This window comes from Melopsittacus undulatus, chromosome 8 (genome assembly GCF_012275295.1).
Source record: "Melopsittacus undulatus isolate bMelUnd1 chromosome 8, bMelUnd1.mat.Z, whole genome shotgun sequence".
NCBI classification, from domain to species: domain Eukaryota; kingdom Metazoa; phylum Chordata; class Aves; order Psittaciformes; family Psittaculidae; genus Melopsittacus; species Melopsittacus undulatus.
This window is the reverse complement of record NC_047534.1, coordinates 33,392,394-33,420,259: the sequence shown is the minus strand read 5'-3', so window position 1 is coordinate 33,420,259 and position 27,866 is coordinate 33,392,394. Positions and strand designations below refer to the sequence as shown.

General features: G+C 39.0%; 2 protein-coding genes across 10 annotated transcripts in view; both read left to right on the top strand.

The window, feature by feature from the left end:
• The window catches only part of ANKRD44 (ankyrin repeat domain 44), a 136,726-nt gene extending 117,095 nt beyond the window's left edge, over positions 1-19,631 (top strand). For 4 of the 9 annotated variants that reach the window (XM_034065086.1, XM_034065085.1, XM_034065083.1 and 1 more), the window contains exons 18-28: positions 5-206; positions 3,612-3,690; positions 4,695-4,812; positions 5,828-6,044; positions 6,830-6,917; positions 8,130-8,213; positions 9,197-9,342; positions 10,213-10,295; positions 11,444-11,526; positions 12,623-12,714; positions 14,937-19,631. In XM_034065086.1, the coding sequence (XP_033920977.1) occupies positions 5-206; positions 3,612-3,690; positions 4,695-4,812; positions 5,828-6,044; positions 6,830-6,917; positions 8,130-8,213; positions 9,197-9,342; positions 10,213-10,295; positions 11,444-11,526; positions 12,623-12,714; positions 14,937-15,202 (1,458 nt within the window). In that variant the 3' untranslated portion in view covers positions 15,203-19,631. Of the gene's footprint in view, positions 1-4; positions 207-3,611; positions 3,691-4,694; positions 4,813-5,827; positions 6,045-6,829; positions 6,918-8,129; positions 8,214-9,196; positions 9,343-10,212; positions 10,296-11,443; positions 11,527-12,622; positions 12,715-13,280; positions 13,383-14,936 lie in introns of those variants that run through there. The other 5 variants (XM_034065089.1, XM_034065087.1, XR_004549888.1 and 2 more) reach the window with 4 other exon arrangements.
• A 1,030-nt stretch (positions 19,632-20,661) lies between these two features.
• PGAP1 (post-GPI attachment to proteins inositol deacylase 1) overlaps positions 20,662-27,866 on the top strand; it is a 38,606-nt gene continuing 31,401 nt past the window's right edge. The window contains exons 1-2 of the mRNA XM_031045864.2: positions 20,662-20,832; positions 24,830-24,983. Of these exons, the coding sequence (XP_030901724.2) occupies positions 20,680-20,832; positions 24,830-24,983 (307 nt within the window). The 5' untranslated portion in view covers positions 20,662-20,679. The remainder of the gene's footprint in view (positions 20,833-24,829; positions 24,984-27,866) is intronic.

Genomic DNA, 27,866 nt, shown 5'->3' with positions numbered 1-27,866 from the left:
CTAGGCTTATAATGGTCATCATCAAGCTTTGGAGGTACTTCTCCAGTCTCTAGTAGATCTGGATATCAAGGACGAGAAGGGACGCACCGCTTTGGACCTGGCTGCCTTTAGGGGACATGCAGAGTGTGTGGAAGCTCTCATCAGCCAGGGTGCTTCTGTCATCGTAAAAGACAATGTCACCAAAAGGACCCCTCTCCACGCCTCAGGTGAGTATGATCTTATGTTACTGATGTAAATATGCATGTCCCTGAGGTTCAGTGCCCCCTCACACAGCATCCTGTATTTTTCCATACCACTACTGCTCTGCCCGTACGTGCATGACTCTACCTTACTTCACCCCTCTGTTACCACCTACTCCTTTAAGATGTGTGATGTTTCTCCTGTGACACCTTCTTTTAATTGTTCCTTGGCCACAAAACCAAGGGAAGAGAGAACACTTGTCTCACTGCTTCTCCTGGGGAAGAAAGGTTGAAAGTACAGCTGGGCTCTGACTGCTGATAAAATTATCCTGCTCTCCAAAGCTTTCACCCTTTTGCAGAGGCAACATAACAGAAATACACTCCCTTTCAGACATTATCCTCCTCTGAGCTAGCCTGTGAGCTTGCTCTTGCTGGGAGTCTGCTCCACTCCTCATGTGTTGAGTGTTAATAATGCAACGTGCCTGATTAACTGGAGAATGTGGAATTTGCCATTTATTTAAAGGTTATTATTTAATAGGTACCCGACAGGTAAATACAAAGGTGCCAAAGGGAACCTTGCTTCTCTGGCTGTTCATCGAGGGGCTCGGTGCAGCATAGCAGTGACCTCTAGTGGGAAGTAACATTAATACTTCATTGGATAACATTTTCAGGGCAAATTAATTTGTTAGTTAAGACAGGCTTCATTGTCTTTCTGTTTATCTTTTAGTCTTGTTTGCATTGAAATGCATGTACACAGAATCATAGCATCACAGAAGGGTTTGGGTTAACGGGACCTTAAAGCCCATCCAGTCACAACCCCCTGCCACACGCAGGGGCACCTTCCACTAGACCAGGTTGCTCGAAGCTCCATCTCACCTGGCCTTGAACACTGCCAGGGATGGGTCATGATGATGAACAAAGTGTGGCTTTGTCTGGTACATTGTCACTATAGCAGTGTTTCTGAATTGTTCAGACATTTGGTTACAGTGACATAGGTGTCTTGTCACAGCTGAGTTGTCGAGAGTTCTGCAACACTGAGAAAAGCAAATGGCACCAAAGTTCTTTGTTGCTGCTAGGTTTTTTAGCAGCTCTGACTTAAAATATAACTTTGTTGAATAAATCTTTTGAATAAGATTCAGTAGATTTGTTCAAGAGAAGGTGTTATTTTAATATGCAGATTTCTTACCTTTATGCAAATTACGAATGTGGGTTGTTTTTTCCTGCCTTATTTTTTAATTGCCTGCATCACTGTGCTATGAGTGCCTTCTATGTAACAGCTGTAGGAAGATGCACCATAGAGTTTTCCTGTCTGTGGTAATTTTTCTCCTTGGATTAAAAGCAACACAGGGACAGAAGGAAAATGTTCTTGAAATGTGCAGTGAAGCAAATCAAGTTAGGTGGGTAATAAAAAAAAAGGCAAGGAAGTTCTGCTCATGGGAATGACAGACTGACAAGGGACCATGTGCCTTAAGCAGAAGGAAAAACACTGCACAGGCAGGTTGAATGAACTCTTAGCAAAGGAAATTTATCACTGTTATTAATTTGGAGGCCTTCAAATGTGAGATAAGTGCACTTTGGGTTAATACCCATTAAGATGTAAGTTTAGAAGCTTACATTCAAGAGCTATGCAGAGTTCTGTGGAAATTAACTCAGGAGTAAAGCTCCTATCACCAACTACTCCATAAGCCACTTGCAACTGATGGGTTTTATTACGCCGTTTCACAGCACTACATTGTGCTTAGGACCAAAGAGTGATACCACAAACCAGACACTGTGTGCTGCCACTGCTGCTTGCAGTGGCTTTAATTCACAGTGCAAGAGGTAAATTGGGATATTTTGATACCTCAAAGGGCATTCCTATGGAATAAATCCCTTGTACATTTGCACACACAAAAGTGAATACCAGTGCAATGCAGTGCACTGGGAAGAGCCAAGGTGGCAAGCGTGCCCATCCCCTGCAACACGTTTGCCTTCATTCCTTCTAATTACACAACGCAATGGCAGTTATGGTGGCCTGAGGTGGTGGATTGGATTACAGGAATCTGCAGAGCTCCATTCAGTGAGGGGATTTGTAACCTCAGTAGAGAAATCACCTAATGAAGTAGTTCTTTTTTCTGCCTATCCCCCTGAGGGAAGAGACTGCCTCTGACCTCATCATATGGAGAATTTCCTTAGCCAAAATTATATGTTCCCTGTGTAATTTTATTACCACCAGTCTTTCCTCTGGGTAGCTTGGGGAATCCATTGTGGATGTTCCCCTAGGGTTAGTGTTGTAGCTCTGCTGGTAAAGCTAATGTTCCCTGCAAGGTCTGTAATGCTTTGCAGTCACTGGGTCAGCTCCTAAGTGTTTCTGGGAGAGTCTGTTCTAAAGTTAATTTACCAACCCCCTTGTCAGACATTGGTGTGAACAAGTCATGATTTCTCTTCCTCCCACTGGGAGAAAGAACAGATCTCTTTTCTCCCCTAAGCCAGTGACTCATCAGCCCTGCAGAGCTGTCTACATGTTACGTATATGGCATCACTTAGTGGTAAATAGCTTAAAAAGTCCTTTATTTGTCTGGTTAGAGCAACTAAGATTGTTCTTGGATGAGTTATTTAAATGTGATGTGACAGAGGTGGTGTCCAAGGGTTCTGCCTCAGCCCACAGGGTGTAGGCAGTGTGAATGCATGACTTGCTGTAATAAAAACATGATCCATAGCTACGGAGTACATGTATTACTGGTTTTCAAAGAAGAAAATACTGATCTCTTCATCCCATAAAAGGCTGAAGCCTTTAAGCCAGCTGACACACAGATGGGCTTCCAGTGTCAGGCCCTGCAGAACATAGTAACTCAGAGCTGTTTAAACAGCAGTGGCTTACATTTTAAAATGAAAGTTCCAGTTTTGAGAAGCAGCTGTGGCTTCCAATGGCATTAAATGAGAGGAAAAACCCAAAGGGAATTTTAGTCTCTGGAGTGACGAGCTGTTACAAATATGACATGTGTGTGGTTGGTCATTCTGTGCAGATGCTTCTGTTTTCCTAGCAGCACTGAAGACCTTGCTTGTACAGTGCACACAAGAAGCAAGAGCTTTGATCAGGTACTTCCTGCTGTGGTTCCAAACCTGATCACAAAAAGCCTTGTCTTCCTGCTCAGTCTGTGGGATTCTGAAATGCTGTCTGGTTTAGTAGAATCTTCTCAGTACGGAAAATCACAATCTCCGCTTTACTCATGTGGGATTTTTGTATAAGGGACTTAATCCTTGTTGAGGTCAGGGAAATAACAGCTCACCATTTCACATGCACAAGTTACATGAAAATTGTGTGAATATTAGTTTCTTATACTGTGGAATATTTTGTTTATAAGAAAATTTCTTATCCATAAACATTCCAGTGGAAAAATGTCCGAAATTAAACACATTTTAATTGAACATGCCTTTTTTTTCCCTTTATAGTCATTAACGGCCATACACCTTGTTTAAGGTTGTTGTTGGAAGTTGCAGACAACCCTGATGTGACAGACGCCAAAGGACAGTAAGTTTTATTTGTGATGGGGTTTTTTTCAGCTCTGTGATTCAAACAGCATCTCGGATTTCTCACCAAAAATCGAAATACTCTATTTCCTGTACTTATCCTTATAGATTCTGGCAGAGATTATAACATACATATTCAGTTGACCTAAGCCATTTGAAGAGGATTGTACATAAATCTGAGGCTCTGCATCATACGTTAAACAATTGTTCATAGATGCTGGGGAACAGATTCAATAGAAACTAACAAGCTCCTAAGATGTTTCTATAGAGTCTTGCTCTTTATCAAACACTGCCGTTCCAGGGTTTACTTGGTATATCAGGCTGGTGCAGTGGGACAGAATGTTTATTCGAGGTGACACATGCATCTGAGATGTTGCTACAAAAATTCTGTTTTTCATTAAATGCCAGTTATAAAGCAACAATAACGTATATTTTTGAAGTGAAAATATGACTTGAATAGTTTGAAAAACTCGTGGGGTGCCTGGAACATACCTGACTGTACATATAGTTTTAAATGGTATTAGTCTATCTAAATATAGAAGGAGAATAGATCTCTTTCAGAAACAAATGGAAGATATGTTAGTCCAAATTCTGTTTTCCTCATGTCCCATGCAATCGTGCAGCACTTGCACAAGAAATGCTTTGGGTGGTTTTCATCTTGGTGGCTAGCAGGAACATTCATTCACAGCGCTTGGGTATTGTAAAGCTCATGGAGGTGACAGTAACTGTAGGTTATTAAGACAACAGATTGTTTTGAATAATGTTGCTCTGTAAATGGCTTACAATTGAGTTTGTATTTCAGTCATGGTAGTTGGTTGTTAAACATCTTAATAACTTCATAGAAAAGGTCTTCACTTGGGTGTTACATAGAGAGAAAGAAACAGGATTGTGCTTCGGAATGGAGAGAAATGCAGGACTTCCTGATCCTTCTATTCCTGTAAGTTAGCATTAGGAAGTAGCATGTCATTTTATAACTGTGACTGGTCTGGTTTTGTCTTTTTCTAGAACCCCACTGATGCTTGCAGTGGCGTATGGGCACATTGATGCTGTTTCTTTATTACTTGAAAAAGAAGCATCTGTAGATGCAGCTGATCTCCTGGGATGCACAGCTTTACATCGAGGGGTGACTTAATTTTTACAATTCTTACTTATTTGTTTTACTGTGAGTACAACTCACTCATAAATACAGAGATAATGCATGTAGGAAATACTGTAAATGATTGGAAATATAACCACACACAGTCAATGAGGTAAAAAGCAGGACAGATCCACTCTCAGTAATGCTCTGCTTTTGACTTTCTTTCTTGTTTGCTTCAAGTGATTAGCTGAACTACTGATGAGACCATTTTTTCTTGGCTCTAGGTACTTACAATAGCAATTGTTATTCTTAGAACCAAGCACCTATGAATTCCGAAAATAATCTCTTTAAAAGACCTGCCCAGCAGTTATTCCATTTTTCTCAGGGAGGTGGCGTAAATAATGTAAAGCTCAAGTTTTTAATAGAGGCAGTGAAACTTGAGGCATACCTTTGCTGGGAGTCACCTTCTTAGCCAATGTAAAGTTGATGCAAGAGGCGATACTTACACAGAACTCCCTGATGACTGCAGTGAGCAGTTCTGCTTAGGAGTCCAGCACATAATAAAAGCTATGGCATAAGTTCTGTATTGATAGTGATGCGTTAACATGCTCAGAACACCAAAGTAGTTAACTTACATATGATACAGAGGTCATTGATATAGTAGCTGGCCAGCTGTAAAAGCAGCTTTTCCTATTTCTGATGATATAGTTGATCCCTTTTTTCCACAGTTCTTCCCTCACATTCATACATGATTTGAGAAGTCAGACTCAGGTTTTCTGAACTTCACCCCTATTTCAGCTGTTTCCTTAGTCTTAAACTCCTCTTTGGTTTTGTACCTCACTTAGTGGAGTCTCTTCCACAGAAAGCCTTTGAAAGACAGTGCCAAGTGTATTTCAATATATCAGTTATCACAGGTACTCATGGGAGAAAAGGAGCTTTCATTTCTGTTTTCTGAATCCCATCCAGGCCATCTCATGTTCACAGGCATCAATCCTATTCCATATTTCCTGTCCAAGAATCTGTTTTATGTCAACCTCTTTACTCATTTCTCTGTTACCAGATTATGACCGGGCATGAAGAGTGTGTTCAGATGCTGTTAGAGAAAGAAGTATCTATTTTATGTAAAGATGCCAGAGGCAGAACACCTCTGCACTTTGCAGCAGCTCTGGGTCACGCCACTTGGCTAAGTGAATTACTGCAGATAGCACTTTCAGAGGAAGACTGCAGTTTGAAAGATAATCAAGGTTATACACCACTGCACTGGGCTTGTTACAACGGTAAGATTCTCCCTGTGGGCTTAGTTCAAATGTGGCCTCAGTTTTAGGGAAGCAACCTAACACTTTGAGAAGCTTGAAATGAAGAAGCAAATTATCTCTCCTCTACTTGCTCTCCATAGTTAGCATTTGCTCTGTTTGCCCTTCAGCTCAGAACCCAGGGAAATTACAGCATTACCTCCTAGTGGCTTTGCAACTCATCTAATCCCTGTCACAGGAGGCCAGGGGGAAGTTCTGGTTTTACTGATGTCAATGATGAAATTGATTTCTGTGAGTCCAGGAATGCTCCTTTAAGCAGTCACCTTCTTATTTATTGAACCACATGAATAGATGGCTATTCTGAACTGATTATTCTAAACTGGATCATCTGATCTTGTTGCTAAATATGAGGACAAAGCTTCTCAGTATCATAAAGTCATAGAATAGTTAGGGTTGAAAAGGACCTTAAGATCATCTGGTTCCAACCCCCCTGCCATGGGCAGGGACACGTCCCACTAAACCATGTTAAACCATGTAATCAGTTAAGATCATCTTTGGAGATGCATAAAGCAATTTATAGAACATCACTTAAAAAAGAGACTGTTTTTCCCTTTCCTCTTTTCTCAATAAATGCTAATAGTAGCTTGGATCTGTTTATTATTTTATCACATTTGTTATTATTGTTTATTATTTTATCACATTTGTTATTATATACACATTGTGTTCAACTTGGAACTTCACATATTAAATTCTAATCTGTATAAGCCTAATATGAATGACGTGAATTACCTGTGTCTGATCTCTTACAGGTCATGAAAACTGCATAGAGGTACTATTGGAACAAAAATTTTTCCGCACATTCTATGGTAATAGCTTCTCCCCATTGCACTGTGCTGTGTAAGTAGAAATCTCCAGTACCTAACACAGATCTGTTGGTTTAGGATATGTCTGGAAGAAGTAGCAGTATGAGAAGAAAGTCATGCTTTTTTTGAGGTTATTTTAAGGCTGATCATTAAATTGTCCTAATGCTTCTGCTGCAAAAGTGGCAGACTAAAGAGTATGTTTGCATAAATGTCTTACATTTAGGCTTTTTGATAAAATATCAGCTTACAATTAAAGAGCTGCATTTCTGCTCCCTTTCTAGTTTCTTTTCCCTTGCTGACAATTACACACCTATGCCTTTTTTTCACACAGGGTGGAACTTTATAGCTCTTCCTTTCTCAGGCCATGACCTAGGCTATAGTGCTTTGGTCTGTGGATGTATTGAGCTTTTGAGGTTCCTTTGAAAGCCAGAAGCTGAAAGTTAATATATTGGTCAGAATCAAGGTGATCCTTTTTTAGCAATAGAAACAAAGCCTTAATGAAGGAAGGACTTTGAAAGAAGCATCTATGTCACGCCACAATTGTGTTTTGTGCAGGCCATGTTTTTGCCAAGACATCCTCAGCTGAGTGTTTTCCAGTCTGATTTTCCTCATGGTCTTTTTTCCTTCTGAGATAATCTCACGTCTTAAAGGTTTGGTATTCCTTACTCAGATCCTAGCCAAAGGGACCAATCAGCTTTAGAGGCAAATTCTATATACAAAGTTCTCATATTACTTATGAACAACAAAAAGTGGTGGTTATCATGAGTTATGCCTATACTTATTAAAACATAAAAGCATATAGAAAGCACTGCTTTTATTCTACTTAAAACTAAGGTCTTTGTGGCTGAAACATAGTGTTTGAAAACCGAATTTCAAATGACAGCTTTGAAGAAAAGTGCCTTGATCGAGTGCTTTCCAGATCCAGGTGTATTTGACGTATAAACTAAAAGATTTTAAGATACTAAGGTTTTAATCCTAGGTTTGTGCAGCACTTCCAATTACCTTTTTCAGTTACCATAGTGTACTGCAGGATCAGCTTTGCTTTTAGAGATTGAAATCCATAGTTGCACGTGTAGTTTGGTTAAGTGGAGAGATCATGAATATTCAGAAATGTGACTGAAAGCATGAAGGCAAAGGTATGTTAGGATAACCAGTAAAAATATTAATGGAAGTAAAGGGAATTAATATTGTAAAATGGGTAAAGATGAAGACATTTTACCTTTCTGAAAATTACTTTTTTTGGCAGAATCAATGATCATGAAAACTGTGCATCACTGCTCATCGGAGCCATCGATGCCAGCATTGTCAATTGTGAAGATGACAAAGGAAGGTAATAGTTTCTTAAACAAACTGCATTTCACAAATCCATCTAGTATTTTTCGCAGTTCTTTCTGAACCTCTGAACTATCTTGGTTGAGCTAAGACTTGCCGTGCTGACTCTTTCAGAGGGCAGATACACTGCAACAAAGTTAAATGGTGGCTCACTTGAAGCAGGAATACTATGGAAGTACTCAGTTTCATAGTACATATGAAAAGAATACAGAAGAAAGAGTATTTTGTTTGTGCAGAACATCCATGACTGCAGGCTGTTTCATTGTTTAATTAAACCAAATTCAAGACCTTCAGTAACAGTGATCACTTACTCCTGTAAGGCTAAGACCATCTCACCTCTTCTGATAAGAAAAACCTGATGTATGACTATGAGCTGGGCTGTGTACCAACTATCTTTCTTCTCTATTAGTCATGCTTCAGACTCAAAATGCTACAGGGAGACAGTGAACAAATTCTAGTGTCTCAGCCTTGTGAAACTGATAACCTTCAAAATGGATTGCATTCCTTCTGCCTTTTATATTAATGCTGTTGTTGTGCAGCATCTTTGATTATAACTTCAAATACTTTAGGTTTTTTTAGTAATGGATCTGTTCTTTTCTAATGGTTCTTCCCATCTTAGGCTTGTTGAAAGAGTAAAATTGGATGGATAAGACTGCGGGATTACACCGCTTTTTGTGTCACACACTATGCTCTGTTAAATAAATACGCTGCTAATATGAGGTTCTGAGATTTTCCACACTGTCATATCTACCTCCTGCTTCCCTGTTTTTAAAGTTGATGCTGCACCAGGACAGACACTGTAACTATTATTTAATTTACTTCAGCTGCTGCTACTCTATAGCTTTCCCCTGGTGATAACTTCAAGTTTTGTAGGAAAACAAGTTAAAAAATGGCTTGCACTTCCAGGTTCATGGGCAGGTAATCTAACAGGAATATTGCCATTCCTTAGCAACAGCTGTGGTCATGTCACTTTCCCCACAGAACACCCCTTCATGCAGCAGCCTTCGCAAATCACGTGGAGTGCCTCCAGCTCCTTCTGAGTCACAGCGCACAAGTGAATGCTGCGGATCATGCAGGAAAAACACCACTCATGATGGCAGCTCAGAACGGTCACACAAGTGCTGTAGGTAAGTACATCCTCCGTTTGTCTCAAAGGGTGAATGCTACTGCAGTGACCATCCCAAATAAGTAATCATTTTTTCCCCATGAAAACTAGGGAAGGAAAATAAATTATGTGGCTGTCTCTGAGAAGCTACTTTTACATCTGTAAATAATTTCTTTTCCTCCTCAGCCATTGTTTCTCAGCAGACTTGGTGAACATTTACAGGAACAAACTTGTGTCTTACTTCCTCCTAAAAGCACACTGTAAGGAGCATGAGGGGAGCAGTAATTCTATTCCCTTGTTTACTCCCTTGATTTTATGGAGCAGTAAAACTGCATGTGTGAAAAAGATTATGTAACCTTTTCCTCTGCTCCATTATGGGAAGTCCTATGTTTCAAAAGGCAGCTATCAGCAGCTGGTTTTTCCAGACTAGACTATATACTACAGGCATACAGATTAGGATCATATTGACTTAACAGAATTCCCTTTTCTTTAGCTTCAACAGCACAGACTGCTGAATTCTTTATATCCACTTAGTCCTCTCAAAGCAGGAGCCACAGTTGTTCTTAGGAGGTGATTCAGGCAGAATTTGCTGATTCACAGATGGGGAGGTTCATAAATAAACTTCAAAATGTACATGTTTTTGTATACGTTTGACAGTTTGGGGCACAGTGAATGAACTGTTAGCTCTGCCCTTGCTTGCTGATTAACTGCACAAGATTAGTCTGTTCTCATTCATTATTGCCATTGCATGTTCATAAAGCTTACATCACATACAGGCTTAACTGAGTAGCGTGCATGCACACATATACTGAAATAGTAATTTTTTCCCCTCTATTTTTACAAGTTTGTCTGCCCATTGGGTTTGTTCATTGATTTCTTTTCTATACCTCAGACTTTTTGGTGAACATTGCCAAGGCTGACTTGACATTAAAAGATAAGGAGTCGAATACGCCTTTGCACTTGGCTAGCAGTAAAGTAAGTTGAAGATCTCTGTATGCTTCTATTCTTGTCACAGTCTGTCTGTAAGTGTGTGTGTGTGTTTTTATACTCCTAAGATTTTTTCCTGCAATGGAAACGTGGTGATTAAACTTGTGGTGAGGAAGAGGACATTGTTCCAAGTTTTTTCTCAAGCCTGCATTAAAGTTTTGTAAATTGAGAGACATGGGTGCCTTTTACAACAGCTGAAATCTAAGGACATAACACTAAAAGAAGTAATGGAAAACCCTTTCAGATTTTACCCAATGATCTCACTGTAAATAGCATAGCTTCAGTTACTCTCCAATTTCTGTGGAAGAAACCCAAAATCTTCTCTTAATGGAACAGCAGTAAAACCAGAGGCACTGATAAGACTGGTGGTGGTGTCTCTTCCCACCCTTTCTTCCTCTTACTTCCGATTGTTATTGCTGTTTTTGCAAGAAAAATGCCCGATGAATTCCCCCTTCTGAGCCTTTTCTTTTGCTCTGAGCTACAGACTCAACTCCAGTGCAATAGTGTTACTCCAGTTTCTGCAGGTACTGAATCTGCATACTGCCTCACTGAATTCCCAATGTCTTTCAGCCAGCTATTCACATGCCAGAGTTGTAGGCTCTACATCTGTGACCTGCTGTGCTGAAACAGTATCAGAAAGAAGGCCCAGATCTGTATTATTTCCACAGTTGCATTGTCAGAGCTCTCACACTTGAAGGGATTTTGTAGTAGCTTATCAATAACACAGAAAGGCTTTTAAAGATCCAGAAAGTACAGTATTCATTTCTGAGATTCAACCATCTCTATGTTATTATAGTCCTAATGTAGTTATAATAAATAATCCATTGAATGGCTCTCAAGAGAAATAGTAATCTCTGAAAGCTGAGGAGGTGAATTCATATATAAGGAGTGAAGAATTGAAAGACAGGTAAATGTCTAAATTTCCAAATATGCTAAAGCATCCTTGCAGTGGCACTTCATAAATGGTATTTTAGGGCTCCTCCAGTTCACCTACTACATATCCATATATGTTGAGTACTATGCTTTGTATTTCAAATTGAGTTATTAAATTTCATTTTTATATGGAGCATTTTGTTTGTCACAGTTTTACATTCTTCAGCAAATTAACACTATTTTCGTCCCCCCTCCAACTACAGGGTCATGAAAAATGTGCCTTGCTAATACTTGACAAGATACAAGAACAGAGCCTTATTAATGCAAAAAATAATGCATTGCAGACGTAAGTAAAGCCTGCTCCTACTAAGTTCACTTGACTTACAACAAGATTCCAATTTCACATTTCAAATTCATGTCTCAGATTTTCTCACTGAACAAAAACGTCAATTTCTGATTTATTTTTTTTTTTAGTGTTTGTCCTTGACAAGACCAGATTTATATTGTATTTTCACTTTTAATTTTGTTTCCTTTGATGCCACTTCTATACATGGGCTGGTGGAAAAATTAGACGGGGTCATTTATTTGAAGACTGTATCAAAATGTCTATTAATCCTCAGACTATGCAAGTAGACATCTGGCATGTCCTAACTTTTTGAGCTTCACCTTAGATCTAAATAATTCATTTAGACTTAAGGTGGTACATTTAATTTTCAGAGGTTTTTTAAGGTGATATTTATGTACAACTGCCCTCCATACCATCTATTATCAGCAGAGTTAAAACCCAACAATATTCTTACTCCAGCTGCAATTATTTGACTAGTATGGGGGAATTCCATTGTAAAAGATTCAACCACAAGTTTAGGTGGCAGATCATCTAGTGCTTGCAGAAGAATTCATTCTATCTTAGCCCTTTTTTCCCCCTTCCAATATAAAATTGGTTTTCCTCTCCTATTAGCTGCCTCCAGACAGAAGCACTGGGTGTCCACCCAGGGTCCACCCAGGGAAGAAGCAAACTAGTGGCTCTGTGTTAACAAGAGATTCACAATGCAAGGATATAAAGGCAATACAATGATTTTGAGCAATCTGTAGTAGCCAGACTTAAGGATGGAACAAAGGCATTTATTCAGTGTCAGATTAATTTTCCTTTAAAATTTCAATTGTGTTCTGCAAACAGTGGAAAAATTAGAGTTATTTTTAAAGAAAGCCTTTAGACTGGAAAGATATAAAGCAATCTTTATGTATGTAAAGGTAATTATATTTGTCTTGCACATATATTTTATAGGTATGAAACATGATGATTATTTTAAAGGCTGCAGTATAATTTAACATCTACAAATGATTGTAATGATCCAAAGAAGGAAAACACTGTCTTTAAGTATTACCTAACTATCTTTAGAAAATCTATTTTAAATTGAAGGTGAATTTGTTGTTTTTTGTAGACCTCTCCATATTGCTGCACGAAATGGCTTAAAGATGGTGGTGGAAAAATTGCTAGCCAAAGGGGCATGTGTCCTAGCAGTAGACGAAAATGGTAAGTAAATAATATACTTCAGCAATCTTCAGTAGACCTAGCAGGTAACTTTACAACAGACTGAAGCAATAGACTTAAAAGCTGATGATAGACATCACTGATGCTTTTACCCCTCCAAGAACAGACAATGAGCTGTGTGAGTACCTATTAAAAACTGTGTGAGTACCTATTAAAAAAAATAAAATAAAAGATACTATTTCTTTTTCTTTAATATGAAAATGTATTCTAAACATCACAGTGGTCCCTTTTACTATTCATTTTGCATGTACTGCCAACAGCTAGTCTTTTTTAATGCTTGAGTGCAGTGGTAACTTGAATTTCCTAAACATGCAAGTGGCACCGGATAATTCTGACGCCTTGCAGAAGAATTAAGGATTATGCATTCAATCAGCGCATGTTTAAATGGGTAGGAAGAAAACCATCACCATATGTTTGATTGTGTCCTAGTTCATTCTGAGATCAAAGCTTGTGCTTACCAATTGTGTGACCTAATCCAAGATGCAAGTAAATTACTGTTGCTTCAAAAAATACATGATTAGTTAATAAAGCCAATAATTTTGTTTCAGATCTCAATGAAGTCCTTCCCCAAACATTATAAAGCCCATAGAGAGCTGTGCTTCTAAATTAATGTTTTCAAAAATGGCTTCCTGAAATAAGCTAGTCTTTCTTACAATACTTGACATTAATGTAACAATTCAGTACCTCCATCTTCCCATATCTATAAAATAACAATAATAATACTCACCCATCATTGCAAGAAATTTGAGATCAATGGATGAAAAGAACTTGAGTGGTGAGTATTTACTATTAATCAAATGCTACCTAGGTACACTTGCATGAATGAGATCCACCACAGTCATCTGACCATAACCTCATTTTAGAGACAAGGGACAGAAAAATTAACCAGACCAGCTTCTAACCACAGCTTTTATCATTAAAATTGTGCATACAGATCCAGCTAATTTGCACGTATGTAATGAATGGAAATTGAGTTTAAATTTTAGACATATTTAGTTTTTGTAGGAACAACTGCATATACTGTTTAAAAGAGAGAAATTTAAGTACAGTCTTTGTGTCAGTACAACTTTAAAGCTTAGACCTCAGTAGAAGAGGAAACGTCACTTAGGATATGCATACACTATAGTCAGTGCTTAAATACAGGTAGTTTGCTATGAAACTACACAATGTAGGTGAGTCTGGTGTAGGTTAGTCCACCAAACTCACCTACATTGCAGGTGTTCTTGGCTTACTTGAGGCAGTAGGATATCAGTAGTGGTCACTGTCTCAAATTACTGTTGCTGCAGCACCTAAGATTTAGCCATCTGGAAAAAAATTTGTTTGCTCTTATCATAAAGCAGGCTTTGTTGGAAAGTGCTGGAGTACTACACAGCAGCCTGCAAAATGTATAGATGGCAAGTGTAATCAGCACACTGGTTTCCAAGGTTTATATATACGAAGAGCTGCTTGAGGGGCAGTGGTAGGGCAGGAGCCAAGTTAAACAGTAGTGAAGACAAACTTCACTGGCTCCCCAGTTCTTTGTTTTACTGACATCTGTATACTGTTAACTTGCATTTAAATTGTGTGCTGTGCTTTCTGAATACAGTTGTTATTCTTCCAATATAATGTAAATTTGGGTGACATCCATGTAGCCATACCTGCTAACAAGTACCATGTGTACTAGTCTAATTCTTTTCTAATTCCTAAATAAACTGCTTTCTGAGTACTCAACTGATACTCAACTTTTAAAGACTGATTAGTCTTTAAAATACTTTGCTTTTTACTTCAAAATACTTTTAAACTAATATCTTTCATGTTCTGATGAAAGTCATTGTTCTCAGAATGAGACTTGTTCATATGCACAGAAACTGAAGCCAGTTTCTGTCCCTGTTGCTGTACTCCCCGTGTTCTGTATTCATCATACTGTCTGTGCTGTAGAACTGTTGTTTAGCAAGTGCTTTTATTCATATTGTGAAGTCTGTTTGCTGCCTGATTTTCAAAATACAGTGCTTGTTGTGGTCACAATGATTTGAATGCTCCATGAAGTGTGTATTTTCCCAGCATGTCTAATTTAAAGTAAGTAACATACCCCTGTTGCCTGGCATGATTGTAACTGAACATACATCTCCCGCTTACGACATCACCTAGAGATGTATATGAGGAATGCTCAGTGCGTTCTCAGTACCCTTCGTACTAACCATTGCCTTGTCTGCATTTGTGCCCAGGTCATACGCCAGCCCTGGCTTGCGCTCCTAACAAAGACGTGGCTGACTGCCTGGCACTCATTTTGGCAACCATGATGCCTTTTTCTCCTTCCAGTTCAATGACGGCTTTCAACTTCGTTTGTTTTAAAAAAGACAATTTGGGCAGGACACACCTCTGCGATGGCTCCAGTGTGGGTAGCATAAACTCTTACAATAAGCCCTTAAGTAACAACGTAGGAACAGAGGATGGGTACAATGAAAATGATTCAGATTCTGAAACATTTTGACTTTTTGGTATTCAGAAACTTCTTTTCTCTTTTTCATTATTGTTTCATTTCAGCTTTATTTTTGTCTTTTTAAACAGCTTAAATCCCAAGGCCATATTCTTAACTATTACTCTTGACAAGTAGGTATTGAAAGATTTTTAGTGTTCATAAGAACAAAGCCTTTAAATAACGAAGTTAGAGGGGTTTACTGGAATATATTCCCATTAATGTTCTGCAGCTTTTCAGATTCCTGGTGTTTTCTTTAGGCCCTAAGTGCCCCTGTGGAAAACCTCTACCTCTTATTTTAAGTAGAAAAAGTGAAAATGCCTTTTTTTCTTTTTGACAGCACAAATAAACAGGGAGCTGTTTGTAAAAAGTTCTTACACGTTTTAGCTGTACCTTTAGTACACAGACGTATTTCCAGTGTAGCTTTCATAGGTTGGAGTATCACCCCTTTCTGTGTGTGTCTGTTTCCTGCTTCCAGGGGCTCTGTTAATTAGAGTTATTAATTTTTATTTTACACAAACCAAAGGTAAAGTTGTAAATCTTAAAACTGCCTGTATTACTTTTCTACAGGAAATGAAACTTTTTGCATTCTGCCTGTATTAAGCACTTAAACACACAGAGGCACTTTTCACAGTTCTTAGTTGCAGCACACAATGAGAAAAATATAATTAACTCTTAAGGCCAAATTCTACTTGTCTCACCTTATTTCCCCACAGGCATTAGTGGAACCACTGGTATAAAATGAAAATCACTTGGCCCTTATATTTTTTTCAATTCAGCACAAACATGTACAGTTTATTTGCACTACAGAATTAGGGTCATTAGACGTTTCTGTCACCTGAGCCATTAATCATAAATCTAATACCAGAAAACATAAGGGGGGTTGAGGATGTGAGGAATTAGGTGTAGGCAAAGGTGTTTGTAAAAGTTGATAATGACTTGCCAACTTAAATGGATTTATTTCCTTTTCTATACTTAAATAACTTATTTTTACTGTAAACAGCATCAAATTTTAAAATACTTTTAACAGTGTTTGGATTAACAGAGCAAAAGTAAAGCAATGAAAGCATAACATGAAAAGCTGAACCACCAAACACCAGAAAACATGGCAGTGTACCGTGCAGGGATCGGAGATACATGCTAAAAAACCCTATTGTCACCAGCTTTTAAAGCAATGTCAACTTTGTGAATATGTTTACTCCTTCTGCCAAAGTTTCTAGGTCAAATGGACCACGACCCTCACCTGCAACAGATGTACAAAAGGAAGAATGAGACTTTGTAAACAAAACCAAACTAAACAAAAAGCTATCACGAACTAATCAGCTGTACCAAGAGGACCAAAATGCTTCAGTAATTAAATGGAAGACTTTGCTACTTTTATTTTTTCTTCAAATGTGAGTGACATAATGAACCAGTTTTTTCTAAACCATAAAAATAGAAATTTTTGAGGTAATGAGTAGTCTTGAGTGAATTTTACATTTTATGACGCAGGTTTCAAGTTGACATTTGTAACTGATGATGTGTTGACCACAGTTTGGGTTGTTTTCTTTCCAGACTAAAGAATATGTTCATATACTTTTAATGTAAATGTGTTTATATTTATTTGAAGTGAAACAAATGCCCAAGAAAAAATACCTATGGCTTGTTCTCCTAGTTAGCATTTGTGCGTACTATTTGGCATGATGTGAAATGAAATGTGAATCTAGGCAAGACTCATAGCCTGAGTAGAAAAACGAAGGGCTGATGCACTTTGGGAGAGTGCCCATCTTCTTGTATGGAATGCAAAGATTAAGTCCACAGGCTATATTGGTATAAAGCAGAAAGCAAAACATGTTCCCTCATTTAAAAGCAAGGCAACTGAAAGAGCACTGTACAGTGATAGGAAAAGGGAAAGGATAGTGCGTAGCATGGAGTCAAGGTGTTACACCCAGGCTTTCTGCAGAGCTATGTATGTGCTGGGAGGATGAGATGAGCGTTCTCAGTGCATGCTTTTGGCAGGGTGAATTGAAAGTAAGGAATTTTTATTTTAATTTCCATTTTTATCCATGTTCCATTGAATTGTTAAATATTGGCAGATACCAGTTCTTTAATTAGGAAAGAGATTTATTTTGCCTTGCTAAAATGAATAGTTTCCTTGAATGTAAACAAATTTCTGAAGTTTACAACAAAAAATCACAAGGAATAGTGTCTCTAAACATGAACATTTCTTTTCCCTCAACTCTGTATTTTCTGCAGCACAATGATGGAGCACCCGAAACCCCTGTTTTCTCTTCAGAGATAGCACAGAATAGCATTTTTCTGACTGATTTTTCTCAACATTTTTCCTTTTAAAAGTTGCAGAATAGCAATAACCACCTTACTCTAAGCACTGAAAATAAGAGGAGAGATCAGTTGTTTAAAGTTTTCAGTGGTGTCTTCATCCTAAATTTTGCTTTCTTAATGTGGAATGATGGCATTGAAAACAAACAAATGGGAAATGGCTGCCACCCATCTAATAGCAGGATCAACCTTTTAGTCATACTGTAATCAGAGATGTAGGTAGGCTCCTTGGCAGGATTAGTTGTAAGTCTCACCCTAAAATACACAAAGTTACACTCTCCTACATGAAGTTGCTTCATTAGGAGAAAACCAGTCCTCTTTAGAAACAGGATGATGTATTATTTTAAGCAGCCATTTGGAAAACAAAAATAAATCAGTATTTTTACTTGCTATTATACAGAGTTACTGAAAATATTTCTGTATATATGCAATACCTGGTAGTTGCATAGTGCAACAAGTGCTGCCTCTTAATGTTGTATTCAACATTATAAAAAGTGTAGGTGCTTACTGAATTACTTTGATCCTTCTAGGAACCAAATCTAAACTGATAAAACTTTTCTGAAACTAACAGTGATCAAAGTATGCAATATTCCCAAAAACATAGAAATAGGTAATTTGTTAGCATCTTAAAGGCATTGTGAAAGTCATGTTTTGAATATGCTATATTTAGGAGGAAAACTGTCATGAGCAAGAGATTTGGAAGTACTCAGTATTGGCCTCTCCCACATCTCATGTGAGTTACCAGAATCCCTTTTTTGGTATGCTAGTACATTAATCTGTAATATAATTTATCACATGTAGAAATACATTTGTAATTTATGGCAGGTATTTAAGCATGGGTATCATTCTACTCTTGTAAATAATCACCTTGCCTTTCTGTGGACTTTTTACTAGAGTAATCATATGTAATTGTTGCACTTAACCCTGGATCCTGCAATTTACAGTATGTGGACAACTTATGTGTCTGCACCAAGCAAAGGATATTTGGGGAGGCAGAGCCATCTGCCCAGGTGTATTAGCAGGATCGTTTCGTCCTGTGTTTTAACCACAGCTGCAGGTGGAATCCATAGCAGGATGGGGTCCCAAGTCTCTCTCATAAATACTGAGTTACAACCTCTGGACTGCCTGAAATTGCTGTGAAATAGCTCAGGGGATTTCTGTTCATCGCTACTAAAAGGGCACCATAATGTGTTTGGTACTTTTATGCAGTACACAACTGCCAGATTATTGAGTTAGAACAAACACATGAAATGAATTGTTTATCCATTGTACTGTTGAGAAACTTGGTTATGTATCTTGAGGATGATTTTAAAAGAAAAAATTGTGATTTTTATTCTTAGTCATGTAAGGAATATTAGAGTGCCTTTTTATATTTGTGTAATATGGAAATGTTTTGTGAAACTTGTCTTTTTTTTCATTTAGGTGTTATAAAAGCAATATATTACCAGTAAATTTTCATTTCAGACCTTCTTTGAATGTATAAAGTGTTTCTTTTCATATGTTCTACCTGCATTGAAATGAAAATTAATATGCTAAATTTCTATAGGAATAATGCATAATTTTTGCAGTGCTGAAAATGCTTTCTTATTACACAAAACGTAAACCTTAGGTCAGTGTTATAGGAAAGGGCGTTTTAAACTAGTGACAATCTGAGTGTGTGTACAAAATGTAATTTTATGCATTTCTTATGCAGTGATCTACATATTAAAGCCAATATCTTATGTTTTGTAGGTTTTGTCTTATATTTTATGCTTTAGCATGTGCAATATATCTTTACAAACCATGGTGAAATGATCTGGTGCCAGTGTTATATTTTGCATAACATTTGTAATAAACAATATAAAATATTGTTTGATGGTTTCAGTGGGGTTTTTGTCGGTATTGTTTGCTTTTGTAAATTGAAGTGTAAGGACTTGGGTAAATGTCACATTTGAAATGAGGAAAAAGGCTCAATTCACTGAATGACTTGGAATTCAACCTGAATCTTCTCAAGCACATTTAAGTAACTTTTTCAACTACTGAATGCTCTATTAATGTAATGAAGAACCCTAACTGTAAACTATTGTTGCAATGCATTCAGATGGTTATTTTTACAAATAAAAATGGTACAAATACTGTTGGAAAACTGAGTACACTTTGTTTCTTTTAAAGGAGGGGGAAAGGCTTAAGAATTGAAGAAGTTGAAAATGCAACTGTATGTCTTCCTGCTTTGTTCTTCCCTCATATGTAACTACCCTTTGTCTTAGTAAGCTCCTGTTAGTATCACTTCTTCTATAACTGAAAAAAAACCTCAAACACAAACCCCTCCAAAATCAGTAACGTTTTTTTGTCAGTTATTTTTACTGTACGCTTTCATTGGTGAACAACGCTAGCAGTCATGGGTGCATCGTGGTAGTAGTCCCACAGTGACTAAAATCCAGCGAAGAATTCCTAAAGATAGTAAAGGAATCTAAGTTTTTTAAAGCAAGCAAACAAACCCCAACAAGACAAGCCACCAACCATCATCAATAACGTCTTTTATGTTGAAGATTTACGGATATTTTAACAGGCCAGGAGCCGTAAAATGACCTGAGGAGGGGAAGCGAACCGCAGCGAGGTCCCCATCCCTTCGGGTGCCGGCCGAGGCGCTAGCCCGGCTCCTGTCAGCACCGCAGCCCCTTGCCAGCGGGGTTAAAGCCGCTGCCTCAGGCACCTGGAGGGCATTTTGGAGGCCGCAAATGCCTACAAGCAGCAGCCGCCTGAGGCCCGGTCAGCTGCGGAGGAGGCTGAGGGGAAGGGGTGTTCTCACAGCCCTCAGGCTTGGGGATATCCCTTCAGCAGCAGGCGCACCACAGCAGCAGTATGATAACTCGACCTCCCCATCATGGCGGACACGCGGTCCCCCTGCAAACTACCGGATGGGGAAAGCCTGTTAGGTAGGCTCCTGACCTCCCCGTGATGGCCGCTATAACATGGCGGACACCCCCCCCTCAGCCTAAAGGAGCAGCAGCCGGACAATCACTGGACCTCCTCAATATGGCAGCCTCCCTCTCCCGCCGGGGGCCCGGTTGAAGCGCCAGCCCGCCCGCTTGCCCCGCCTCCCGGGCGGTGGCGCTCCCGCCCCTCCCCGCCGTGCCTGTGTGCGCGGACAGCCCGCGGGGGCAGGAGGGCTCCGCTCCGCACCTCGGGACGCTATGGGGCGAGCGAGTCGGCGGCTGCCCGCCTTGGCAGCGCTCTTCTACGGGGCACTGGCGGCGCTGGTGCTGCTGGGGGTGCGGGACGTGCTGTTGGTCTACGAGGAGAACCGGTGCAGCATGACCTACATGTACGAGTACCCCGAGTACCTGGTGAGTGAGAGCGGCTATAACAGGTGGGAGCTCCCGCCGCTCCCGGGGTGCTGCCGCTGGGCGGCCCCGCGGACGTTCGGGCGTCGCCGCCCTCCTCTCCGCGGCCGGGACCCGCCTGTGTGAGGCGCAGCTCTCCCCGGGCCGGCTTCCACTGCCCGGCTCCACCTCAGGGCGAGGAACAGCCCTGAACGCGCCCGGCCGCGGGTGCTCCTCGAACTCTGGGGGCTGCCAAGCTGCTGAGGCGGCCTCTGCAGAGGTGTAAATGGGGCACAGACAGCAGTGGCTCGTTTGAGGGGTCGGTGTGGTTGGCAGAAAGCGCTGCGCTCCTGTACGGTGCAGCTTGCATAGGTACAGCAGGGAGAAACGGTGGTATGCCTGTGAAGTAACCGAGGTGTTTCGTACTGCCACCTGTACAACAGAAAATGAATAGAAAAGCTTCCGTTTTTCTAACCTGTAAATGCCCGCAGCTACCTGTAGTCCTGGTAAAAGCAGTCAAAACCTCATCCAAGCTTCGGCAAAGGGAGTGAGGCAGGGCCAGGTTGCTGACAGCACTCACGGAGCTGTCGGTGACCAGGAGGCAGTTTCGTACTTCCTGGTCCTGTTTGTGACTTTAGAACAGTGAAGCAACCACTGGTGATGCAAATAGGAGGGTATTTCTCAAGCTAGTGAACAGCAGCGCAAAGTCTTCTCGGTGAGCACTTTGTAGGTGGCACATCCTGTGATGTATGGGAGAACATGCAAATCTCTCTGAAGTTTCTCTCACTTCGCTAATGAAGCCTTTTAGAAACCTCTTTGAAAACCTGGGATCAGCCTGAGAGTGAATGCTGATGGAACTGTTGTTTTCCAGACACAGTGTTAGGGTTTAATAGGGGAGGATGTATGTGAGAGTATGTAGGCTCACTGCTAATACTGCATGTAGTTGTTGAAAAACAATTCATCTTTTTTAACAATAGTTCCTAGTACAGGATTTTCTGTCCAATGAAAAGCATCCCAAAGCATAGTTTCCTGGTTCCCAGACATTCATTTAGCATTATCTAGGACATAATCTAATTATTCTAAATAATAGTCTGTTCTGAAATAAGTTGCAAGCTGGCTTGAACGCTAAAGAAGATCTTAAAGCAAAACGTTACTATCTTAAATTTGTCATGGAACAGGCAGTTAATTTTTGGGTCTGTTAACCTTCATTTGTTAACCTTGACACAGTCATGTTAGCCTACAAAAGAGACCCTTGGAATAGCTACAAGGGTTGTTTTGTCAGTGCAGTTGGGCAGAATTGGTTAAGCAGTTGTAAATATACTATGTGGTAAGTTCTCTCTTGCAGGCAAAACCTGTTTCAGCTTCAATCTGAAGCCAACCAGTGTAAAGTTACTAGCAACATCTGTGTGATGTTTTTGGTGGTTGCCTGAAATTCTTACCCGCTGCCACACTTCTTTTGTGTGTACTCCTTCTATTGGGCCATAAATTCTAACATCTTTAGGTAAAGTGCTGTGCTGGTGGGAGATACAAGGGCAAGCCATAATTCCATTCAGCAAATACAAGTCCCACCTGGCTGTATTGTTTCTCAATAGTAGGAATTTAAGGTGAAAAGTACCTGTTTTCCCTTCCAGATTGGGTATCACATTGCAAAACAGCCATTTGAGCAATTAAACATTGAAAGTTTTAATTCTTTTGTGTCTGACAGTTTGGCTTGGCTCGCAAGTGAAGCTAATACTAAGTAATGGAATAAGTTTAACCATCTTTTATTGTGTGAGTTGTTGAATTGCAGCATTTGAGTTTAGCCTACTCTTGTCCTTTTCAGCTATGTTTGGTAAGAGATTCGGAAGTTAGTAATGAGGACTTTTTCATCTAAGCCTAATTTGTTTAGGAACCAGGATGAAAAATGAAGCCTACATTGACACTGTAAAAAGTTACTGTAGCTCATTACGACCAATTATATAAGCAATGTCTTGTGAATTTGGAATTTAAAACCACTGTTATGGAACATGACCTTCTCTTTTCCTTCAGAGTTATGCAATTTCCTTCAGTTTGCTGATGCCTCCCCTCCCCAGAATTTTGCTAATACAGTTCTCATGGGTTGTGTAGATTTTAGGTTTCAACACTGATCCGAAGAAGGAGAGCTCATTAATTGTACGTTCTGTAAAAGTTTTTTAGAAGAGAATGAACCAGGAAGATACTGTGGAAGAGCAGTTGGTTTGATCTGCCAGGAAGTCATATAAATGTATCTTGATAGCATGTAGTTTAGCGGTGGAAACTGATTAACTTAAAATGGGTTTTGTGGGTTTTTTTTCTTCACATAATTTTGAAAGCTGTTGAAAAAGGAACAGTAGAAAGGAATGAGAAAGGGACAGTGAGGTCAGTGAAGTTGCAAAGGCGAGATGATGGAGAAAAGGGAGAGAACATTGAAAGGACGATCTGAAGACAAGCTCTGAGAAAAGCGTAAAGTTTTTTGTTCACAATGAAGGAATTAAACATGCTGTCTATTTTGTTATATGTTACATAATATTATAAAATATGTTTATATATATTGTAGAGTATGCATTTTAAATATATATATCAAACATCATAAGAGGAGGTTCTAAATAACTAATATGGCAAACATTTTGAAGGCTAAGAGTGAAAGGAAGTAGTCTTTAGCTGAGGAGACACAGAGAAGAACAGGGGAAGAGAAAGAGTGTGCGTGGGCAGGGAATTAAAGCAAAATTGCCTTTATTGTAGATGCAATTGAGAGAAACAACTGAAATACGTGAAATAATTACTTACTTGAAATAGAAGCACCTTTGAGAGGCTTTAGAGAAGATTTCTGATGCAAAACCGAGTTTAGTTTTGACCTTATTCCGTAAAATAGTTTCCTTAAAATACAAATTACACCTTAATAAATTTATTTTAATGATCTTATTTATCTCTTAATTGTTGTAACATAAACAATCAAATGCTCTAGCAGGTGTAATTGCATTCTTAGAATTTTTAACATTCCATGTCTTACAAACTCAGAATTATAAACCAGCCAACCTCCATACAGGAGTTAAATGGTTTCCTGCTTACCACTTATTTGGCTTAAAGAAGAATGATTTGGCTCTAAGAGTCATAACATACAGGTCTAAGATTTAATGTTCACCTAGCTCTCTGGCTCAAAGAGATTTTGTTCTTTTCTCTTTTGGAGTAAGTTCTGTGATAGCTTAGGTGGTTAGTTGTTGTCTTCTTTATTTTAATGCAAGAAATATGGTTGCCTTTAAGATGGCAATTGACTGTCTAAGTTGGATCCTGAGTTGTTAACAATATCAGGTTGTTGTCACTAGGCCACAAAACTGACTCTGAAAACCACAACTAAACCAAGCCCCTAAAGTATCATGGGTTTATTTTTTTTCTCACCAGCCATATTAAGGTGGTTTAAATTCCCATTGCAGGTTACATCTCTTAAAATATTCTAAGAGAGCTTGTACCACATCTGGAATTTACCCTGACATAAGAGTTGTCATCTGACAGTCGCCTACACACCCCTATTCTCAAGGTTTATCTTTGGTATCAGGCGCAGTGGCACATCCTTGTTAGGAGTTACACGGTATTGGAAAGGATTCCAGACCTGTTCATGTGCATTAGGATCGCTCTCATGCACCAGTTTCTGGTCCCAAATTCTAATGTCCTGGGAGAAGTAGTCAGGTTTGGACTTGCTTTCCCCCTGGAATTCCCCCTGCATTTACTTTGTGAATGTGCATCTTTAAAAGATACAGAAATGCATTATTTGTAATTTGTTTCAAAGCCAGGTAAAGTCAATAGCTGTGTAAAATAAATAACTGCAGCTAGTCATTATGCACAGTAATACCTACTTAAAATACTTTATGGCTTTTTTTTAAAGCAAAACCCAGTTTTCATTCTGTATTCTTTTGACTGTAATTTAAAACAATATATGAAACATAAGCCAGATCATTTTAATGACTGGATGTTTTCTTGTTGGCAACAAAATAAGAGGTATTTGTTTTCTTTTTAACTTTTGCAACAGAAAATAAAATTACCCAAGAAAACAGCCAGACGATACCCAGCATATGAGCTGTATCTCTATGGAGAAGGGAACTATGCCAAAGAAAACAAAAATCTCCTATTGACAGGAATTCCAGTTCTTTTTCTTCCTGGGAATGCTGGCAGTTACAAACAAGGTAAGTGTTTAGCTGAGTCACAGGTATGTTATGAAGAGGTCTCGTATTGATGGATTAGTGGCAAGAGTTTTTCTATTTGAAATAATATCAAGTCAGGATGATCAGTCCTGTTAAGATGTAGATATCCTAGTTAGTCGATGCTTAATTTCAAGCAGTCAAAATAGGTTATTTTTGGTTTGAAATCAGTTGAACACTTGAGCTATAGTATTTTTCTGGAGTGAGACTAACTTTGGCAACCCAGAAGCAGTACAGTTTGTGCCGTACTATGGCACCCCTGCTGTAATTTTGCTTGTAAACATCTGGTTGGTTTTGATTTGAACATGCTCAGAGCAGTTATGCCAAACAAAACAAGACCTGCATTTGATTAGAAGAAATTGATCAAGGTACCGTCTGTGATGTTGAGTAACCACATGCTATTGAAATAGGCATCATCTTGTGGCTTGCCCTGTAGCTTCATTATTTCCTGCTTCTTTATGTAGTGGTGTTTTTTCCTTAGCATCATCTTCCTACTTTACACACAGCCTGCTGTTGTTTCTCGTGTTATACCCTATTACACGTCAATGCTCCAAATGAAAAGAAGTAATTGTTTTAAATCATTTTAATTTTTCATTGTAAATACAGAAATTAGTAGTTTGATAACAAGAAGTATTGTGTTTAAGTGTTTATTCAGGTGTATGGGATTCGTTCCAGACTGGCTTTGTCAGACTGTTATTTTTGTTTTCTAAAATGGCCTTTGAAACAGTAACACTCTTAGTAACACTCCTATGATGTTAGCAAAGTTGATGTGTATGAATGGGGAAAACCACCACAATCTAAACCCTGATGTCTTACTGTGATGATTCTCCCTCATATTTGCACTAAGCTTGATGATTAAATTAGCTGATTTCAGAGAAACTTTACAAAGTTATTTTCTTTAGCTTATGACAAAGTAAAATATTTTACCAACTCAGGCTTTCAGAAAACCCATGCAGGCACAACAGCATCCAAAGAAGACTGCAAACATAATGATTATGAAGGATGCCATATGGACTTTTGTAGTTGTGCGTAAAATATTGCAGATCTGTGAATTAATGCTGTCTCTGTAAACACGACAGCACATCACTATGCAGGAAATAGAATGGTACTTTTAGGGCATGTTAGGAATCAAAAAGAGCTATCTGAATAAAAACCTAAACTGGGTGAGCAGAAGTACTACATGCTATGGATATAATGTGCAGATAGAATCGGTGAATATTTAAATACTTTGAGAAATTGCTTTGGGGAGACTGGCAATAAGTCATGTACATTTTTCAAAATCTTTGTTAAAATAAATTTTTCTGCCTTAATCAGCGGCTCAGAATAGTTTTTGTTCATTATAGAATTAATGAAAATTTATATTTTGTTCAGAATTTATTGTGGGATAACGCTCTCATTCTGATATCTGGATGAGCAAACAAAGTGTTGCTGCTGTTCTTTTTGTGATTTCTTAAAAGCTATGCCTATTTGCTGAGGACTGAAGAGAGAAGTGCTGATGCTGCCTTTGCTGGGCTCATTATTTTCATAGAATCATAGACCCATTTAGATTGTAAATGATCTTTAAGATTCTTGAGTCCAGACATAAACCTAATGCTGCCAAGTCCACCATGTCCCCAGGCACCACATCTATAAGTCACTGAAATACCTCCAGGAGTAGTCAGTCTCTGGACAGCCTGTTCCAATGGCTGACAAGCCTTTCTGTGAAGAAATTTTTTCCTAATATCCAGTCTAAATGTCCCCTGGCATGATTTGAGGCCATTTTCTCTTGTCCTATTGCTTGTTACCTGGGAGAAGAGACCAATACCCATCTTGCTACAACCTCCTTTCAGGAGGTTTTGATGTGTTACGGGCACTTTTGAAACATATTAGTTCATCATCTTTCCTGTGCATTAAAATGAACCTTTGAATATGTACAAAATTCAAACTTGGAGTAGAAGATGGTGGTCTGGTTTAATTGTTGGGAATGAGCCTGAGGCTGGGAGAACTGAGATCCCAGTTCTGTTTAGGAATCTGCCACACACTTGCCTTTTGGTCTTTGGAAGTATTCTTGTTCATTTTACCATGATGATCTCCAAGGTATAAAAATGTGATATTTGATCTTTTAAACACTTTTTTGTCTTTTTCAAGCCTTTCTGAAAGTGTTTTTATTGCTTATTAGCCATAGTTAGAATTGATGAAATGATTGACCACAAATCAGATGTATAATATCATGAAATCTGTTTGGGTTCTTGAATGTATAAAATATTTCAATAATATTATTTTCCCATTTCATGAGCTTCACTGATGTTTGTTTGATATGTTACTTTCTACAGCAAACTTTTCCAAGAAGGAGGATTCTGCAGCCTGCAGATCTCTGAAACCATTGCACTCTAGAATAACCTTGCTTCTGTGTGCCAGATTTGAGCAGACCTTTCTGGCCATCATTAGTTATTTTATATACTTGCTTTTTGGGACTTTCTTTTATTTTCTTATTTCCCTACCATGCTTTTTTATTTGCAGCTCTTACTGGTCCCATCCTGCCATGTCTCCATGGAAACTCAGGGACAATTCTGCTCTCAGAAGGCAGTATTAAGTAGCAGGCAGGGTTAGATGGAGAAGACAGGTCAGAAGCAAGAACTTGTAAACATAGTATTTTCTCCCTCAGGGTTTCAGGTGGGAAAGTTTGATTTTCCAGATCTCTGTATATCAAGTATGGTTTGGTTTTCCAATTGTCTGTACATCTCAGTGGTATTTGGGAATATTGTCTTAGAGTCTTCAAGGGAATTTGAAAAAAGTTTAGCATTAGCAGTGCCACTGGGGTTGAAGTCAAGAATGCTCATTTCGCCTTCTTGTCCTACCAGTGCTAAGAAAGGTGCAAATGAGATGAGA